The sequence below is a fragment of the Triticum aestivum genome, chromosome 5A (assembly GCF_018294505.1).
Source record: "Triticum aestivum cultivar Chinese Spring chromosome 5A, IWGSC CS RefSeq v2.1, whole genome shotgun sequence".
NCBI lineage: Eukaryota > Viridiplantae > Streptophyta > Magnoliopsida > Poales > Poaceae > Triticum > Triticum aestivum.
In genome coordinates, this window is record NC_057806.1 from 451,744,584 (window position 1) to 451,764,997 (window position 20,414).

A 20,414-nucleotide genomic window follows, 5' to 3' on the forward strand; every position below is an offset into this window, starting at 1 on the left:
ATGGCATTCGAGGACTCCCGCCCGGTGGGCGCTGACTCGGAACCCCTCGCTGCCTTTCGCTCTATTTTCTTTCGCCCTTGTCCGAATTTTCGTGTCCACATCACGGAACTGGGACGGGTCACCTCTTTCCAGCTCCAAGCCGGTGCGCCACGATTGCTTTTTTTGTTTGTTTGTTTCTTGGGAAAGCACGACCCACCTATAGGAACACTGGACAGGATATTGCCGCCGTGGCCACGAGTACGGAGTGTGGTGTGGTGCTTCATGTCTCATGGTCACCACGACTACGGGACGAGAGCATGTCCTATTTGTTCCTTGATGATTGCGGATAAACGGGACATTCCCGTGTCTTGTCTGCCTCTCCTCTCCCGTGTCTCGTCGGCCTGAGCATTTCCTATACAGCGGCCGTTACTTCACATCTCGCAAACCGGCGCACAACCCCCCCCCCCCCCTTCCTATTTTTTTCATTCTTTTTTTCCCTTTTTTCTGCTCCCCTGCAGAAGAAAAGTCAGGCGTGGGTTGATTTCATTCAAACTCGTGACCTCCTCTTTGTGCCTAGACTGCACTAACCACTTGTGACAACTTACTACCCCTCAAACAAACAAAAAAATTGTGACAGCTCACTTGTTGTGGCTACTTATATCCTTTTTTTTCTCTTTTCTTCTTTTTTTCCTTATCTTTTTCTTTTTACCTTTTCTTAAAAAATCAGAATGCACAAATTTTTTTTGAATCCGATGAGCCATTTATAAATTCACGAACTTCTTTTCAAATTCTCTGAACTTTTTTTCGAAATCCGTGAACATTTTCGAATTCATGATTTTTTGCATTTTTTTTCTCTTTTTTCCCTTTCAATTTCTTTCGTGTTTTTTTTCAAAAGTCGACGGTTTTTTTTAGACAATCAGCGAAGCTTTTATTAAACCGTCACCACATTTACAGGGACGAACTGAAGTTCACCAGGGTTGCCTAACCAAACATGGCGGCCTACCCCCAGTTTCAAAGCGTGCTTCGCTACATTGTGAGCCTCGAAATTCGAGCTCCTAAATTCATGCACTATATTGCATGACTGAAAACTACGAGTGTAATCTATGATCTCATGAATAATAGCACCATAGCTCGGACTACTCTTCTGACTGATGTCGTTTACAATACCTTCGCAATCAGTTGCAACATGGATCGCCTGCAGGTGCAGATCTTGTGCAAGTGCCATTGCTTCCCGGACTGCCAGCGCTTCTAGGGTAGTTGGGTCAGATATACCCTTGAACACAATTACCGAAGCTCCCAGATAAGTTCCCTCTCGGTTTCTACAAACTGCAGCAGCCGTCCCAAAGCTCGATCTCCGTCCAGTGGCCGCATCAACATTCAGTTTAATCTGCCATGAGGGGGTTGGATCCACTGTCTCGGTCGCACGGGTGCAGAGTTCACTGCAGCACTGTTCGGCTTCTTCACTATCTCAATATCATTCAGAAAAGATTTGACAAAGCAGTGAGTCGAGAACGGGCTCTGAAATATGTCCTCATAGATGGCCTTTCTTCTTGCCGCCCAAATAGCCCAAAGTGTGACCGTCAACTGGACAAAAAGATCGCTCCTCAAAGCCTTCCTCATAGCAAAAAGCCAGTCCCGTACATTCTCCTGTCAAAACTGCTTATCTGATCCAAGATGGCCTCATCAGTCAGCGCCCAAACACTGCGTGCCATCGAGCAGTTCAGCAATGCATGTCTCCACGAATCCCTCGCCCCACATAACACACATGACGGTGATGTTGCCATGTTTCTATGCTGTAATATATCTGCCGTTGGAATGGAACTTCGGGCCAGACGCCACAAAAACAGCTTGATCTTTGAGGGTACATTTGTTTTCCAGAGATCCTTCCATTCACCACCAACGTTATTTGCAACAGATGTAATGTCCTGTTCCTCAATCCAATTCTCCCTCATGGTCTTCGTGTGGATGATAAGCCTGTGTGCAGATTTGACCGAGAAAGAACCACTCCTCTCTCCGCTCCAGGCCCAGAAATCATTTATATTCTGTGTACACAAAGGGATTGATAGTATAGCCTCAGCATCAATTGGCAAGAAGACAGCCCTGACGAGCTGCTCGTTCCAGCTTGCTGTAACCACATTCATCAATTCTGAGACCATTTGTGGTGGGTTGGGAATTAGTGGTGCTATCGGCCTCATCATACCAGAACGTGGTAGCCAGTTTTGTGTCCAGATTTCTGTTGTCTGCCCGTTGCCGATCCTCTGAATTAGCCCTTGCCTGATCATATCACGTCCATCAAGGATTGCTCGCCAGATTTGCGAAGGTCTACTACCCAACTCCGCCTCCATCAGAGATGTTTGAGGGAAGTAAGCTGCCTTCAAAAGTCGTGCACTGAGGGATGAGGGATCACATAGGACTCTCCATGCCTGTCTTGCTAATAACGCAAGGTTGAAAACTTCCATGTCCCGAAAGCCAAGACCTCCGAGATGCTTTGGCTGTGTCAAAATATCCCATGCCACCCATGCTGGTTTACGTTTCCCCGCTTTGCTTCCCCACCAGAATTGTTTGATAATGGAGGAGATATTCTCACAGAGACCCCTAGGCAGCCTGAAACATGTCATGGAATAGACTGGTAAGGCTTGGGCCACTGCTTTAATCAAGACTTCTCTCCCCCCTGCCGATAAGAGCTTCTCCATCCAGCCCTTAACCTTCTCCCAAACTCTATCTCTGAGATATTTGAACGTATTCATCTTGGATTGTCCCACATCCGTTGGCATACCCAAGTAACGCTCGTTCAGTGACTCATTATGAACATTTAAGATCGTTTTGATACTATCTCTCATATGTTATGGACATCCTTTACTGAAGAAAATAGACGACTTCTCATTGTTGATTCGCTGACCCGATGCTTTACAGTATACCTCCAAAAGGTTAGATACCTCCTCTGCCCCCTCTGTACTAGCCTTGAACAACAACAGGCTGTCGTCTGCAAAGAGGAGGTGGTTGACAGCGGGAGCTGTGTTTGCCACCTTAATCCCCTCAAGCGCAGATGACTGAGAACTGTTTTTTAGTAGGCACGAAAGGCCCTCTGCTGCGATCAAGAAAAGATAGGGGGAGATCGGATCTCCCTGTCGGATACCCCGTGATGGTTTGAAAGATTCAAGCTTCTCTCCATTGAACGGAACCGAGAAGGATACTGAGCTAATCATGCTCATTATGATCTGTACCCATTGTTGTACAAAACCCAATTTTAGCATGATAGCCTCGAGATACGGCCATTCTAATCTGTCATAAGTCTTCATCATGTCCAACTTCAACGCACAATGACTATTTGTTTTGGCTTTGCTTCGCTTCATAAAATGCAGGCATTCATAAGCACAAATGATATTGTCAGTTATCAACCGACCTGGAACGAACGCAGATTGCTCCTCTGATATTATCTCTGGTAGGATAAGTTTCAACCTGTTTGCAATAACTTTGGAAGAAATTTTGTATATGACGTTACATAAACTGATAGGACGGAATTGCGTTAAGAGTGTCGGGTTCATCACCTTAGGAATAAGCACCAGCACCGTGTCATTAACACACTCTGCGCTCTCCTCCCCTTTAATTATCATCAAGACAGCCGTGGTCACTTCATCTCCACAGATTTCCCAATGTTTTTGGTAAAACTGTGCTGGGAATCCATCTGGGCCTGCTGCCTTTGTCGGGCCCATTTGAAAGAGAGCCTTCTTGACCTCTTCTTTTGTGTATGGTGCCACTATCATCTCATTCATCTGAGGTGTAACCTTAGCAGGTAGATGTTGGAGGACCCTCTCCATGTATGTGACCCCTTCCGTGTTGTACAAGCTTTTATAGAAATCCATAACCATCTCTTTTAGTTCGGCTGGCTCCTCAACAGTAACACCAAGCGCATTAACTAAGGCCTTTATCATGTTTTTCTTCCTTCTCCTACTTGCTCGAAGGTGGAAAATTTTGGTATTCTTATCCCCCGAAGCTAACCATTCAATTATCGGCCGTTGTCGCCACATAAGCTCTTCACAATGATAGAGTTCAACTAATCGTTCGTTGACTTTAATCTCACGATGTGACAGCCCCATTCTTGCTGGGTCCCCACGAAGCCGCTCAAGCTCCTCAAGCTGCTGTTTTATCTCCTTTCGGACACTCCCAAAAGTCTCTCTATTCCACCTGCCCAAGTTACTTCCCAGATTAGTAAGTTTAGTCTGTAGCTCCTCCGGGTTCAGCGCCGGCTGATCACCGATCCAGCATTGTCTCAATGTATCATTCCATTCCTCATGTGTCTCCCACATCACCTCATAACGGAAAGGTGGCTTGGCTGGAGGACGAGCTTGAGTATCCTCCATATTAATCAGGATCGGGCAATGGTCACTTGACGCCGTTGTGAGGTGTTTCACATATGCATTCGGGAATCTGACAACCCATTCAGCTGATGCAAGCACTCTATCCAGACGGACGCGAGTGTAGCCTCCTCCCGTGACCTTTTTCTCCCATGTCCAAAAATTACCTTGATAGCCAATATCTTCCAACATGCAAATATCAACTGCATCCCAAAAGCCCTGGATTTGGGCATTGCTTCGCTCTCCGACTCCTTCATGTTCTTCCGGACGCAGTACTTTGTTGAAATCCCCAAAACAAATCCACGGCAGCTCACTCAAAGACGCAATCCCCTTCATCGTATCCCAAGTCTGGTACCTTAGCTGCGTTTGTGCTTCTCCATAGAAACACGAGGCCCTCCAAGATTCCTTTCCTGGTTCATCCACCTTACAGTCAATATGATACATTGAATAACCAAGAATTTCAATATTTATTGGACTGTTCCAAAAAATTCCGAGGCCACCACTCCGGCCCTGACTACTAACAGCAAAAGCATTATCGTAACCAAGAGTACTTGCTAGTTTTTCTACCCTAACTCTATCAATCTGGGTTTCCACGATACATAGCAGGGTAGGGGCAAATTTCCGTGCTAGCTCACGGAGCTCTCAGACTGTCGCGGCCTTGCCCACGCCGCGGCAGTTCCAGCTGAGGAGACTCATTGTGCCCGGCGGTACTCTACCTGGGAGTCCGCCGATGTTGCATCTGACGATTTGCTGCCTTTATTGTTGCTCTTCTCTTGTGTACTCTTCTCATTTATCATTCCTGTTTTCGCTCTCTTCAGCTCATGCTTCGGTGGCGGGCTCAATGGTGTCTGTGGCGGGGGCAAGGCTAGCACATCCCCGATGACAGATCCCCCTGACTTCTGAGAGGTCTCCATCACGGTTTGCTGCGTCCTCTTCTTGTTGCGTTCCGCCTCATCCATCTGTGTATCCTTGTCCTCGTCAAACTCCTCTCCCCCAGCGTGGGCAGCCTCATGCTCGGATCTTGCACTGTGTCCACGGCCACTACGGCCTCCACGACGTCCGCCTCTACGGCCGCGGCCACTCCCAGGGCCTTGGCATGTCCGCATCACCCAAGATGCCCTTAGCTCCTTGAAAACAAGTGCAGATGGAGGGTGGATCCCTGTACCATGCTCCTTGAATAAGTGGCCTAACATGCCACAAACCGCACACCAATCAGGTAGTTTCTCATATTTCAATCTGTAAATTTGCCTCCTTCCCTCCCGTATCATAGAGACAACATTCTTCAAAGGCTTAGTAACGTTGATCCTCACCCATACTCTGTGGAAATTCCCCGTAAAATCTTGCGAAAGTGGTTCATCAAATAGAACTTCACCCACCTTTGCCGCCATAGATGGGACTAGATGAGCATACAGAGGGGGTACATCATGAATTTGCACCCAAATATCAATAGTATCAAGATGGACAGTAGAAGGTTTCGCCAAACCATCATAGGGCTTAATGATAACAGCGTCTCCTCTGAAGTGCCAAGGCCCATCTTGGATTACTCTCTCCCAGTCTCCCAAGCATGAAAACTGGATCGTATACAAGTTATCCTCTAACGGCTTGAACTGTACCTCTTGGGCAAGATCCCATGCAGCTCTCATGTTCTTGAAAAACCAATATTGACTATATGATTTGACAGTGAACCTTCGCGAGCGCAATCCAACGAGCCGCCTCTGGCGGTGCGGTCTTGTCATCAAAAACTACGTCGTCGAGATCCTCTTCCCGCAGGCCAAGTTCCTTCATCAGTGACGCCACACCGTCTATCTCCGATCGGCCTGCCGTATCAGAACCCGAAGCACCATCTGATGCCATCTGCTCTCGATCCCTAACCCGAATAGGACAAACGGGCCTTCTTCAGGAACCCTAAAAGCCTCCTCCTCCCACGTCCGCCCGGATCAGTGAGCGCCAGACGCGCCCCCTGTCCAGGATCAGAGGTCGCGGACCACGGCGGAGGTAGGGAAATTCAGGTCTCAACGGCGGCGACGTAGATCGCCCCGAGAGGAAAGAGAAACCCTAACTTGAGGGAACGTCAAAAGAAAAAAAGTCGACGGTTGAGCGATCAAGCATGATCGAGCGACCAGGACCCATGAGCACTTGCCTTCTTCTTGGGCTGGCCCATGAGCACGGGTGCATGAGCGCCAGGGACCCGTTCGGGAGCTCCGATCGGCCTGGGCGTCGCAGGTGCTGCGCACGCGTGCTGACGATGAAGCGTGAAAAGGGGCAATGCTGCCAAAAGACGGGCCAGGGGTCGGGTCCTGGGATGGGAATGGGCCGACCCTCTGTTTTGCTCAAGGGCATGGAGTTGACCCAATGGTCCATTGGTAATCGTTGGCTGCGGCACAACTCACGTCATACTAAAAGAGAATGTAATTCCCATTAAATAAAATAGAGAATGTAATACTCCCTCCGTCACGGTTTAGAAGACATAGTTAAATTTGCGTGCGTTTCCACAATAGACAAGGTTTAGGGCGCATTGCATTTATTTCTAGTAGCTAATTAGTACTCCGATATACTATTTCTATATGCATGCATAGTGCGAATGTTATTTTTTAACCCGTCTCATAACCAATAGATAACCACCTAGGTCCCAGAGAATTTCCAAACGCGCCTTCTAAACCGTGACGGAGGTAGTAGCTCACGCTAAAAGAGTGCAGTAATTCACCCGTGATTCAGATGAAACTCAGACTTCACTACACTAAAATCACAATGCCAGCTCAGTTTCGACAGTAAGCAAAAAAAAGCTGTTTCAGTACACACACGAAAAACCACAGAGCAGCTGGCCATTGCATTTGCATTCGTCTTTTTTTTCTAATATACTGTACCTTACATTTTTTTTTCTTTTTTCAAATATACTGTACCTTACATCTCCCAGCCAGCTTGCTGGAAGCAGAACAAAAATCGTCCAGCTCTGAAGCAAAATGAATGAATGAATGCTCCCTCAGCAGCTGCTCTCTAGTCTCTACACATAACCAAGCTTTTCGTGGTCTTTTAACAAGCGCCTGCCAGTAGGCAGCGAAAAACGAACGGAACGGGAATTCATTCACAGTTCTAAATACAAACTCTCGATGAAACAAGAGGATTGGTTGCCACGGCATCGCCGGAGGCACGTGTCGTCACGACATCCCCACCGCGTAGAGCGCCGCATCGGGTTGGTAGTATCTTGTATCCGTTATCTTCGACGGTGGCCAGTACCGGAACACGGATCTGCCGAGTATGTTCCTCACCGGGAGCGGCCCCCTGAAACACCACAGATCACAAAAGTAATCAAACCTGGATTCTACTATGTAGCTGAAGCTTATGGGATGAAAATGGAGCTCGGAGCATACCAGTTATGGGAGTCTAAGCTGTTGTTACGGTTGTCTCCCAGCACAAACACATACCCTTCCGGCACAAGCTGCAAGAATAACAGCAGCGATTAGTTCGCGGAAATCGGAGAGGCTGGCATTTCTATAGGCATTGTCATGTATGAATATGCAAGGAGATATGCAACGCTGGGTGAAATATTCTCTGCTACTAGTGGGCCGGTATGCGGCGCAATTGATACTTTTAATGCCAAATTCATTCTAAAATTTCAGATTCTGTTTGCTTTGACCAAAAATCAAACATTTCAATGGGATCATGTCAGCTAAGGCTCCTTTTGTCATTGTGGTGGCTTTTCATAAGCGCTTATTTATTTATATTCGCTCGTAGGTATAAAAGTTTGTTACAAAGATTTCTTCTTTAGACACTAACAGAATAATCTTACTTGCATTAGTAAATACTCCGTATTCTACTAACAAACTACAGGTCCTAGAATTCAGCTCAATTTAGCAAAACAACCGCAAAAAGGCCTAAATGTTCAAAGATCATATAATGTACAATGATGGCATAGCTCACAGAATACAAGATACGCGGTGGCAGAGACACTAGAGACTAGACACAGAAGATAAACATACCAATGGTTCCATCTCATAGTTGTGTGCCTCCAGCACAAATTCTTCATCTTGAAGTACCCCATTGACCAGTAACTTGCCATCACGCACCTATCGAAGAACCAAGTGAACAACTGTTATAGCTCGGCTCGAGCAAAGAATCAAACTTTTTGCAGCACAAGCACAACAAATTACTAGTAGCAACGCAAAGAAACAAACACAAGGCACTACCACTGGGATAAAAGCTTACTTCGACGTAGTCCCCTCCCTTGGCCACAACCCTCTTGATGAACACATCACCGGAGCTGTACCCCATATCCTGCCATAACATTGCACTCAAATTAGCATCAAATTCACCAGTATGATGAACCATGGAAACACTAAATTGGAGAGAGTGGAAATCATCATACCTGAAGAGCTGGGGGAGCACGGAAGATCACAATGTCCAAGATTTCTGGTTCCCGGAACACATATGACACCTACAGATCACATTATTACAACAAAGATCAGAAACCAAGTAGAGCGAGCAAAATGACAAATTAATCATCAGATAATCCTCCCTAAAATGTTTTACCTTCTCGGCGAGAATCCGGTCACCGACGTCGAAGGTCGGGTACATGGACTTGGACGGGATGGACCTCGGCTCGGCAAGGGAGGAGCTGTAGAGCAGCGGCACGGTCACGGCGGCGAAGGCCGTCTTGGCGTCGTCGGAGCACGAGCTCACCCACTTGGACAGCCAGTTGCTCCTGCTCATTGTGGCACTAGCACCGATGTTCCGGGCAATCGCGCCAGAAGCAGAAGCGGAAGCTCCGGCGGGTGGAACACCGCTGAACGTCTTCCTGGAGGGACGGATCGAAGGCAGCGGTGGCGAGGGAGGAGGGGACGATGGCGCCGAAGACGAGGAGGGGGCAAGGTCGCTGCAGGGGAGCCACCTCGCGGTCTGCAAGAACGGGAGGAGGTGCGCCGGGTTGAACAGCCCGATCGAAATCGACGACGATCCGGCCAGAGACGCGGCGCCGGAGATCCCAGCCGTCGAACCCTGGGCGAGCACCGACAGCAACCCCACGGCGAGAGGCGGCGGCGGCGGCGGCTTGGACGAAGAGTAGGGCCTCGAAGGGAAAAGAGAGTGGCTTCCGGAGGCGGCAGCGGCGGCGGCAGCGAGGGCCTGAGGCTTGGGGTGGTTGTGGTCGTCGGCGGCGTCATGGCGGTCACCGTCGCTGGCCCGGAGGCGGTCGGGCTGGTGGCGAGAGGAGGTGAAGATGCAGAAGGGGCGCCACGACCCCTCCTGGAGGAACCGGCACCCGGCGGAGGCGGAGGACCCGCAGCGGAGGCCGAGCGACGCGGCGAGGTTCTGCGCCACGTAGCCGGAGTAGGAGACGGTGATGCGGATCGCCATGGCGACCAAGCAGAGGAGCCGTAGTGTTACCGAGAAGAGCTGGATTGGGCGGTCGGGGGAGAACGAGCAACGGGGGACGCGATCGGCTACTGATTGCAGACCATGCCGCCGGGGTTCGACTGGCGGGGCGGCTGGGCGGGGGATGGCGAGGCCGCGGCGAGCCGGGAGAGAGGCCGGTGGGTCGGGCGGCGCTGGCTCGGGGGAGGTGCGGCGGGGTCAGGCGGCGGCGGCGGGGGGGTTAGTGCTTGGCGAGTTGGCCTCGCCGGAGGGCGAGGTCAACGGCGGCGGTCAATGAGGTAAGCGGCGATGTGGGCGTTGCGGGGGAGGGAAAGCGCGAGGCGACGGGCGGGTGCTGTATATAGACGCGTGCGCGCTCACTGTTGACGATGAGGTGGACATCCACTGGCCCCAAGCACATTTTTGAGAATTTTCCCGGTAATTACTATTGGAAATGGGTTCAACGACAGAAGAAAACAGTGAGAAATGAGCAAACTTATTACTAACTGTTATACCATCATTTTTACTGAATGAGAAACCGCGAGAGGAAATAATATGTTTGTCTTTGCAATCGTGCATCGAGCTTTTTTTTACCATCAATTTTTAGGAAGTCTATGGAACGCATGGTCGAGAAACGTAAGAAAGCAAGAAAAAGACACGATGATTTTGTAGGAATGCAAGGTAAAGCAGACAACTGCAAAATATGAAAAGTGCGAATGGTTGATTAGAGTAGCTCTGGTAGAGACGAACCGTCATCAAAATGGATATGGAGCGCGCTCCATGTGCATATGAAGACCGTCAAGGTGATGCGCAAACTCGGCGTCTTTGTATTGGTTGCACCCGTATTAATGTGACTCACTCGTCAATGAAACATCATTTCCCTCCAATCCCTCTTCGATTCCCGCGTGAAAATCTCCTTTGTGCCAAACAATTTGGTTTGGAGGAAGCGCACTTTAAAAGTTGGCTCCGAGGCGTAAATTTGGAGATTGAGAGGCCAGATATAGAGGGCGCCTCATAAATTACGATGATTCTATTTTCGTGGTTTTTTTAATTACTAAAAGCACATTAGCAGTTATCATGACGATTTGAGTCTGCTGGATTTACTTTTAGACGAGACAAAAAAAATGTCTCGGATACATGCGAATGGTAGTCAATTTTTATAGGAAGGTGCAGTGGGGAAGCCACGTACAAGCTGGGTAGTCAATTGACTACCCAGCTTTTGGGTGAAACTAGCTTATAGGTGTAGAAATATTGAAATAAATTTGTGTAAATTCATATAGTTGACCACACAAATTCATATTGACTACACAAGACAATTTTTCTGGCACCGCCACTGGGAAGGTTGCGTAGGAAACCAGTTTAAAAGAATACCGTTCGTTTGTCCAAAGGTTGTGTAGCAAACCATGGCATTTTCTACTATCATTTCCCATATAATTTCTGGGTTTTTACAGAATTGCAAACCAAAATGAAGCATGGAGGAGAATGGCCAAGATCGAGATCCTTCGGAAGAGGAAAAAGATCCTAGATAACGACTGGAAAGTTTAACGGAGACAAATTAGACCGGACAGGCCAGGCCGCTACCTCTCAGAGAAGGAAACGCCGCTGCAGATGGCAGAGTACAGATGTTTATGTGTAGCTCCGTTGACGGTAACGTGAAGCAATGTTTATGCGTAGTGGCTCGTCGCTTTATTACACCACGTGATCGGTATCGCCCCGCTGCTTCTCGGCCCCAGTGACGGTGAGTGAGGCCTCTCTGGCCAGTGATTGGTTGGGCACGGTGGCAATCAGAATTGCTTTGCTGCCAATCGACCGGATAACTGCAACAGGAAAACCGGGAGCAGCAGAGGTCGTAAGCGCTGACGATTCTCATCAGGGAGGAAGAAGGATCCGTCGCGATCAGGTGACCACCGTGCCGCTGCTGCCACAACGATGTACTAAGAACAACGGCGTGTCAGTGAAAATCTAGACAGGTTCGGATGTAGTGAAACGTTAGACGCACCAACCAGAGGTTGGGTCATCGGATGAATCTTCCTTTCCCTGTATGGAAATGACTAGTAGTAGAACTTACACGGAAGGAACAGCAGCGGACCTTCTCCCGGTCACGAGGGTTTCTAGATTTGTCCAGCTCTTTGTTTTGTTTCAAAAAGAAGAAGAAACTGTCCAGCTCTACTACCTACGTGACGTGCTGAACACTGCCGAGTTCGTTCGTTCAAAAATGGGAAATGGATATGCATATGCTTGGGTTGAAAACTAGCTTCTCAATGTGTCAACCCTCCTCCCCTTGTGTGCACAAAGGCGGGAGCTTCACTCATCAGGACGTCCCAGTCAAAACGAGAAACAGAATTGAGAAAAAGAAAAAAGGCTTCATACTCAAGTGCTGGTGCCGTGCATTCACGCATCCATGCACGACACCACACGCAGAGTGCCACATAAGAGTAATTAACATAACACAATCTTTGACCTGCGTGCCCGTTCCCCAGAACGAGACAAGTCGTAGCAGCTTCATCATCACCATAACAATAAGCAATGAGAATCACTGGAAGGAGTGTCAATTTTCTCCTAGCCCAGCAGCCAACAGCCCGACTCGAAAAGAAACCCCGAAAAATTTATGCTCCAGTGATGACAAAATAAATAAAACACTAGACAGGCTGCAAGACCAAGGTTCTGCAATGACAATCACAAACTAGTTGTGCCATTACAAGTTTACAACCTTTGCCTCTAAAAATAGGAAGCTTAGCTCTGTTAGCACTGAGATAGATAGTCCACAGGCAGAACGATGCTAACAACAAGCGTTAGACAAATGAATCTGGTACCAGGCAATTGACAAGATAGATAGTCACCCAAGCTCCACCGGTAGAATTGCCTGGAAAATTAATTACAAGTTTTTTCTTTTCTCAGTAGACAGGAGATACAAGAGGCGCCCGCCCGCATTTCACGGCCGATCAAGTCACGTCTAGCGCCGGCCTCGGGCCTTTGACCTCCCTTTCTGCACCGAACAAAAATAACAAGGTGTGAGGAGATTGACGATCTGACAGCATACTACATCGTGTGTGAAACAAACAAACAAAAAACTTGTGCTTGGCATTGTCAACTACTGCTAATGAACAAAGGATGCTGTCGTAAGATGATGGGAATTTTACTCACAGATGTGCCACCAAAGCTGGACCCGGAAGCTGTAGCACCACCTGTAGGTAGGTACACAAATGGAATGTCATACAAATCACAGAAATGAATTAACAAGGGAAAACATTGTTTAGTTCTACTGAAAGTATAGAGTCACGACATGGGCAGTAACGATACTAACAAATCAAATTAAAAAATGACGTAAAGTAAAGCAGTGTCAGTGTATGCGCAGACATGCTAGCTTTTTTATAACTAGCTGAAGTACTGATGCACAGATCACGTACACTAGTGCTGTCATCAACAGATTGCGCTAAGGTATTAACATTTAGATGACACAGTTAATTCCATTGCAGCTACAACTAACAGATATGCTATTTGCAATTCCATTGATTCTGCTAGTCTAGTAAAATCTGCTGTAGATAGTGGTCTAGTGTTGGGCAGTACACAGGAGGAAATTGACAGGTCTATAAATTTTATGAAGCTGCTCAGAAAAAGAAGTTAGCTGCTCATGAGTTGGAGACTTCCTGCCACTATAGAAAAAGCCGTTGATGGATCAATTTCTGTAGGTGGGTCTCAACTCGGATCGATACATTCGGATTTGCCGATGATGAGTACTGCCTTGGAGGGGAAATATGCCATAAGAAAGAAAAATGCAGACACGCCAAAACTGCTGGGAATCACCATAGGGATTCAGCGTTCAACTGAGAACATGTCGCCTCAAATAACAAGATTAGCGGTTTTGCAGCATATACTGTACAAGATTTTTAAAGATCCCAGCGGTGCTGAACTGCTGATACTAACAATTTGCAGCAAGGATACATTCAGATTGCAGCGAAAACTATGGGAGTCATCAAAGTAATGCAAATTTCTAAACACTTCAAACCATTCGGATCTGGGAGAGCCATCAAAGTAATGCAGTACAGCACATAAAACGATTTTGGTTTTACTGTGTGCAACTGACATTTCTCATAGAACCTTTACCCTCATGACCAGAGGTCAATTGAAATGAACATCAAGTAACATACATCACAAGGAAGTTTGAGTACCTCCAAATGGCGTAGAGAATAGTGAAGTTCCAGTTAAAGCAGGTGTTGAAGGAAAAGATGGGGTGATACCCCCAAATCCAGACGGAGTTGGTGTTGATCCAAGAGTGGGAGTGGAGGATGTCCCAAATGGTGTGGACAGCGAGGCTGATCCAGTTGTACCGAAAAGGTTAGTTGTGAGACTTGAAGTTGTTGGTGTTGAAAAGAGACTTGAAGTGGATGGAGCAGAGGCCGGCATGCTAAAAGCTGTGAAGGCACTCGAGGAAGTTCCTCCAGAAGGGAGCAAAGATTGCTGTGGTTGGCTTGTTGCTGGTGAAGCAACTTGTGTTGTGGGCTGTACAGGAGCAGGCAAGTGCAATGTCGGATGGACCCTTTTGGCAGCTGCTTCTTCTTTGGCTGCTTCTCTTCTATTTGCCTCTAGAAATGGATCATTTGCATTGCCCAGACGGCGCTGACCATGTAGATATTCAGTTTTCATCGACACAACATACTGATGAAGATTTTCCACCTGTACAGAAAGTAACATCAGATATTCAGTTTCCATCGACACAATAACAAAAACTTTTCCCCCTCTTATATTGTCCATATACTATTTGATTTTACTAGAAAATTCATCAGTTAACTGCCTTATATATAGGCACTAATAATCAACAATAAATGACAGATATCATGTTCGCAACTTCAAAAATACTAATTTGAACAGTACATGTTAGATTTCTCATTTCCGTATAAACAAGGTGTCACCATAGAAGTAACATAGATGAATAATAAGATGTTACCTTTGAAGCGACATAGATGAAATAGTCATGCACATTCGACATAACTTTTGGTAGAGATTCCACAGAAGAAGATGATCTTTTATTGCTCTCGATTTGAACCAGCTGCTCTAGTTCAGTAATCCACTTGCAGCATTCGTCAAGATACTTCTCAAACTTGTTGACAGTTTGCAGCATAAAAAGGGAAGGCCTCTTTGGGACGCCACTATAGAAATCATTGGTTGGTCCAGGCTGATTGGGCAGAGCTCCAGCAGGTCCAGAAGGATTTGAAGAACCTGTGGCTGATTTGAGGAACCTTGGTCTCAACATCATATATGAGCGAATAGCAAATTCTGTGTTCCACATCATTTCATTGACAACAGTCATCAACTCCTGAACAGATACCTTCTCTCTCTCAATTACGGTTGCAGTCCCTGCGAGTTCCTGTTAAAGCAAATGAATAATTATCTGCCCAAGGAGGGATGTTCTAGGAATAGGTAGCATGTGCTTTATGAACGTATGTATTACCCAATTAGGAATAGATAACACTCCCTATTGCCACAAATATGCTTACAGTTATGGACTAAAACAGATGTCATTCTGGAGGACAGAGGCCGAGACAGAACTTCCAATATCTTCTAAATTGCTTAGATACTTGATGAAAATCGTATGTGTGAATTTTGTCATGAAAAGGTACTTCCATAATATGTAATTCTGTGGGGTATTACAACTATATTACGATAAAAAAACAGTGGCAGAAGTTGCATTTGGAGACCATGCCAGTGTCCAAGAGGACTGCTTTCATAGGGAATACAAGGACCATTACTTCGAAATAAAATATTCAATGCTACATGGGATATTAACTTCAAATTTTCTTCTCTCTTTTTTTCTTTTGCAGAACTCCAAAAATATAATGGCTGGCCCAATCTTAAGGTATAACCCTTAGCCTGCACTGTTTCACAAACTTATTTACATTTCTGTGCCAATATATTAATTTAGCTATATAAACGTTCTTTTTTCTTTTACAAGAGACAGTTTAGTCACTATTCCTGACAGAGGAATTTCTGATTGTGAACTAAGCTTTACCATCTAACGATTAAATTGCATATCTTACAGTCTTGCTAATATTGCTTACTGGGAAAATTCCATTACAGAATACTCTGTGCTAAGACGATACATGTCCATCATTCAGGGAACTAGTACAAAATAATACGCAACATTCAGGCTACTCTGTTCCAGTGGGGAAAAAAAGGAATGCCTAGGTCCTACTACTAGGTGACACATACCGCCTAGCGCTTAATCATGCTATGCATGCGCTTAAGTGAGATAGGCGCTAGGCAGTGACAAAACACACAATTCTCTTCTTGGGTCAAGTTTATGATATCAAATATGCAGACGAATATCTTTTCCAATTGAGAGTTGAAGGTGAATAAGCACAATGCTATTTGTCTCCATTGCACTTCACTAGCTCATTGATCTTCCAGTGGTCAAATGGATACTTCCTCCGTCCGCGAATAAGTGTACTTCTAGCTTTTGTCTTAAGTCAAAGTTTTAAAACTTTGACCAACTTTAGAGGGAAAAGTAGCAGCATTTATGGCACTAAATTAGTATTAGTCCGTTTTGAATTATACTTTCATAATATATCAATTTGGTGTCATATATGTTACTATTCTTTTGTATATAGTTGATTAAAATTTTAAAACTTTGACTTAGGACAAAAGCTAGAAGTACACTTATTCGCGGACGGAGGGAGTATGTGTGAAAGTTCATTGTTTCAGCAATGGAACAAGACAAAAACAAAGATACATACACTCCATGCAATGAGAAACTTGAGCAAGGGAAATAGTCGAACCTGAGCAATGTGACTTGCATCGAGCTCAAAATTGACATTCGAGATTGAGGAGTCATGAAGGCGACTGCACTGATCCAACCTTTCACTCTCGTCCTTGTACTCCCGTATTTTATCCCTACAAGATTGATTGTTAGCAAACCACATTCTAGGTATTTTCAGCACAAAAATCTTCCAGGTAATTCAGAGTGTAGACTGCAGCAGTATGACACCAATTGCTAAACAGATAATGGAAGGATACAAACTCCTGTAACCCTAAGCTCATAAAATTGCCACCTCCATGCCAATAGAAGCAGCAGCTTAACAACCCAGCTTAACTGGCAAATAAGATCATATAGAACATCAAAAGCACTTGTCTTTCGCCCAATACCTCAAATCAACAATAATGGACACTACTAAACCACCTCAAACAGAAACCCTCAACAATAGTAGTACAATAATTCAGCAAATTAAGAAAATTGATGCCTGGGAAACTTGAAAAACGCAATCTTATCGCGCAATGTCTTAATTTGAATCACACGCGCACATAAAAACTACTCCACTCATCCAACCCAACGACAGTGCATTTCACTAAGCTGACCTAGTATAGAGGTATGGCACAATTGGGTAAACAACAAGGGGTGAGATTCCAATCAATTGGAGCAAACCAAGAGATTAACCAAAAAAAATTGTAACCAATGACGCCCCAACTCATCACACAGAAAAGAAGCATACTTTTTTTTACCGGAAAATAGAAAGAAAAATTAGGGAAGCCATACTCGATCTGAAGCAGCGCCTTCTGCGAGTCGGCGTGGAGCTCATCCCACTTCGTGTTGTACCCTGCGGGCTTCCCCTCCTTTGTATACAGCATCAGCTGCTGCTGAGGCTGCGCCGTCGGCGCGGCCTGTTGCTGCTGCTGCTGCTGTTGTTGTTGCTGCTGCTGCTGCTGCTGGGGTTGCTGGAAGTTAAACTGGAACGGCGAAGGCGACTGCGCCGGCGCCTGAGTCTGCGCCGGCGACGGAGTCTGAAATGGGTTCTGCGGCGCTGGGGTTTGGAACGGATTCTGCTGCGTTGGCGTCTGGAAAGGGTTCTGCTGCGCCGGCGAGGAGAAGGAGAACGCCATTGCCGCGGATGGCGGAGGGGCTCCTCTCCGGCGAGGGCGGCGCGGGGAGCCGGGGATAAAGGGACGAGGAGATCGAGACGGAGTTAGTGGGCTCTGGGCCGCGTGGGGTGGGCTCGGCGAGTTCTTTAAACCCTAGGAGACCGGAAAGAGAATCAGGAGCGGAGTGGACAACTTTACGGTTTTGCCCCCGGGTAGAAGAGTCAAAAGCGATTTTTTTTTCGCGAATACGCTAAGGATGCGTACCTTTTCATTGATAGAAGGAGAGTGTTTACAGCATGAGATTAAGACGACACACTATGCCATGTACACAAAGAAGGCATGTAAGTGGTCGTCAAGCAAACAGATGGTGTTGCTCATCCCCTCAACATCCTATCCTAGGTCTGTGGGATGATGTTACCAATTGCGGTGGCGCGAGCCCGAGCCCACAGACGCGCTTCGTCTTTGAGCGTGGAGCATAGGTGAGAGACGGAGGGTCGGTCACCGTCGAAGGTGCAGCCGTTCCGGTGCTTCCAAATCCACCAAGCGGTGAGGATGATGAGGAAGGACAATCCTTTACGCGCGGCAGCGGGCGCGAGGGCTCAAGAAGATGCCCACCACGCAAGGAAGTCGGTGTCTACGGTCGGCAGGTCCGTAGGAGATCTAGCCCAAGCAAGAATACCATGCCCCACCTGGCGGGAGAAGGAGCAGACAGCCAGCAAGTGCTGCATCGTTTTGTCTTCTTGATCGTAGAGGGCACACGCGGGTTCATGAGGCAGGTCGTGTCTAGCAAGACGCTCCGCCGTCCAGCGCCGGTTTTGCAGAGCGAGCCAGATGAAGAACTTGACGCGAAGTGGTGCCCAAGATTTCCATGTGAGCTTTCAATGTGGTTCCTCGCAAGCTCCAAGGAAGAGGGCCTGGTAGCATGATGGCAGAGTAGATGCCCGAGGTAGTCCAGCGCCATCAGATGGTGTTCGAGGAGTCGATGAGCTGAATGTGGCGCACCGCCCGCTAGAGCTGCATGTATTGCACCATGGCGGCAGGGCCAAGAGCGCCATGGATGTCCTGCACCCAGGAACACTGGGATAGGCCGTCTCTGACCGTGCGAATCTTCCGTCGCCTCTTCGGGATCATTTGAAATAGTTGAGGAGCGATCTCGGCCACCGGTCGTCCGTCGATCCAGTAGTCGGTCCAGAACTTGCACTTGTCGCCATTGCCAACGCTCCAGGTGGTTGAGGCGCGGAAGATAGCTGTAGGATCGAAAGTATGTCTAAAGGGGGGTGATTAGACTACTTGACCAAATAAAAATCTAGCCTTTTCCCAATTTTAGTTCTTGGCAGATTTTAGCAACTTTGAACAAGTTAAGCGATCTTAACACAATTCAAGCAAGCATGCAAAGAGTATATGAGCAGCGGAAAGTAAAGCATGCAACTTGCAAGAATGTAAAGGAAAGGGTTTGGAGGCTTCAAACGCAATTGGAGACACGGATATTTTGTCGTGGTTCCGATAGGTGGTGCTATCATACATCCATGTTGATGGGGACTTCAACCCACGAAGGGTAACGGTTGCCTGAGTCCACGGAGGGCTCCACCCATGAAGGGTCCATGAAGAAGCAACCTTGTCTATCCCACCATGGCCATCGCCCACGAAGGACTTGCCTCACTAGCGGTATATTTTCACGAAGTAGGCGATCTCCTTGCCCTTACAAACTCCTTGGTTCAACTCCACAATCTTGTCGGAGGCTCCCAAGTAACACCTAGTCAATCTAGGAGACACCATTCTCCAAGAAGTAACAAATGGTGTGTTGATGATGAACTCCTTGCTCTTGTGCTTCAAATGATAGTCTCCCCAACACTCAACTCTCTCTTATAGGATTGGATTTGGTAGAAAGAAGATTTGAGTGGAAAGCAACTTGGGGAAGGCTAGAGATCAAGATTCATATGGTAGGAATGGAATGTCTTGGTCTCAACACAAGTGTAGGTGGTTCTCGCAGAAAATATAGGTTGGAAGTGTAGGTTTGTTCTGATGGCTCTCTCCACGAATGAAGAGGAGGTGGAGGGGTATATATAGCCTCCACACAAAATATAACCGTTACACATAACTTTCCAAACTCGGTGGGACCGAATGGTTAAACTCGATCGGACCGATTCAGCAAAGCTAGTGACCGTTAGGGTTTTCAGTGGGACCGACATGCAACTCGGTAGGACCGATATGATTAGGGTTAGGGCATAATGTAATCTCAATAAGACCGATTACACAAACTCGGTGAGACCGATTTTGGTAATAAGCTAACCAGAGAGTTGGTCAGGTAAACTCGGTGGGACCGATCGCTCATTTCGGTGAGACCGAAACGTTATGAAGGGAAAACAGAGAGTTTACATTGCAATTTCGGTGGGATCGATCGCTCATCTCGGTGAGACCGAAATGTTACGAAGGAAAACAAAGAGATTACAATCCCATCTCGGTGAGACCGAGATCCCTATCAATGAGACCGATTTGCCTAGGGTTTGTGGCAGTGGCTATGACATTTGAAACTCGGTGGCGCCGGATAAAAAGAATCGGCGGGGCCGAGTTTGAATTTTGGTTTAGGTCATATGTGGATGTGAGAAAGTAGTTGAGGGTTTTGGAGCATATCACTAAGCATTTGAGCAAGAACCTCATTAAGCAACACCTCATCCCTCCTTGATAGTATTGGCTTTTTCTATAGACTCAATGTGATCTTGGATCACTAAAATAGAAAATGTAGAGTCTTGAGCTTTGATCTTGAGCCAATCCTTTGTCCTTAGCATTTTGAGGGGTCCACTTTTTCTCATCCATGCCATGCCAATCATTGAGCTTTCCTGAGATATTAATCTTGAAATAGCATTAGCTCAGTGAGCTATGTGT

General features: G+C 46.8%; 2 protein-coding genes across 2 annotated transcripts; both read right to left on the reverse strand.

Annotated features, from left to right (window-relative positions):
• Positions 1 to 7,143: 7,143 nt before the first annotated feature.
• Positions 7,144 to 10,007, reverse strand: LOC123103944 (thylakoidal processing peptidase 1, chloroplastic). The gene is made up of 6 exons (XM_044525644.1): positions 8,862 to 10,007; positions 8,698 to 8,766; positions 8,538 to 8,606; positions 8,312 to 8,398; positions 7,703 to 7,770; positions 7,144 to 7,613 (listed from the first exon to the last, which is right to left on the reverse strand). The coding sequence occupies exons 1-6, from the start codon at positions 9,681 to 9,683 to the stop codon at positions 7,490 to 7,492; spliced, it is 1,239 nt and encodes a 412-aa protein (XP_044381579.1). The 5' UTR covers positions 9,684 to 10,007; the 3' UTR covers positions 7,144 to 7,489.
• A 2,293-nt stretch (positions 10,008 to 12,300) lies between these two features.
• On the reverse strand, positions 12,301 to 17,662 carry LOC123103945 (nuclear pore complex protein NUP58). Its single transcript, XM_044525645.1, has 6 exons — positions 17,209 to 17,662; positions 16,454 to 16,568; positions 14,626 to 15,045; positions 13,850 to 14,354; positions 12,825 to 12,865; positions 12,301 to 12,666 (listed from the first exon to the last, which is right to left on the reverse strand). The coding sequence occupies exons 1-6, from the start codon at positions 17,550 to 17,552 to the stop codon at positions 12,634 to 12,636; spliced, it is 1,458 nt and encodes a 485-aa protein (XP_044381580.1). The 5' UTR covers positions 17,553 to 17,662; the 3' UTR covers positions 12,301 to 12,633.
• Positions 17,663 to 20,414: the final 2,752 nt, after the last annotated feature.

Coding starts and splice junctions, on each gene's coding strand:
- LOC123103944 (XM_044525644.1), bottom strand. CDS start 9,683: ATGGCGATCCGCATCACCGTCTCCTACTCCGGCTACGTGGCGCAGAAC. Junction 8,399..8,537: donor AGGGAGGGGACTACGTCGAA/GTAAGCTTTTAT, acceptor GTTCTTCGATAG/GTGCGTGATGGCAAGTTACT. Junction 7,771..8,311: donor ACTATGAGATGGAACCATTG/GTATGTTTATCT, acceptor TTATTCTTGCAG/CTTGTGCCGGAAGGGTATGT.
- LOC123103945 (XM_044525645.1), bottom strand. CDS start 17,552: ATGGCGTTCTCCTTCTCCTCGCCGGCGCAGCAGAACCCTTTCCAGACG. Junction 16,569..17,208: donor AAGGCGCTGCTTCAGATCGA/GTATGGCTTCCC, acceptor TCAATCTTGTAG/GGATAAAATACGGGAGTACA. Junction 12,866..13,849: donor ATTCTCTACGCCATTTGGAG/GTACTCAAACTT, acceptor ACCTACCTACAG/GTGGTGCTACAGCTTCCGGG.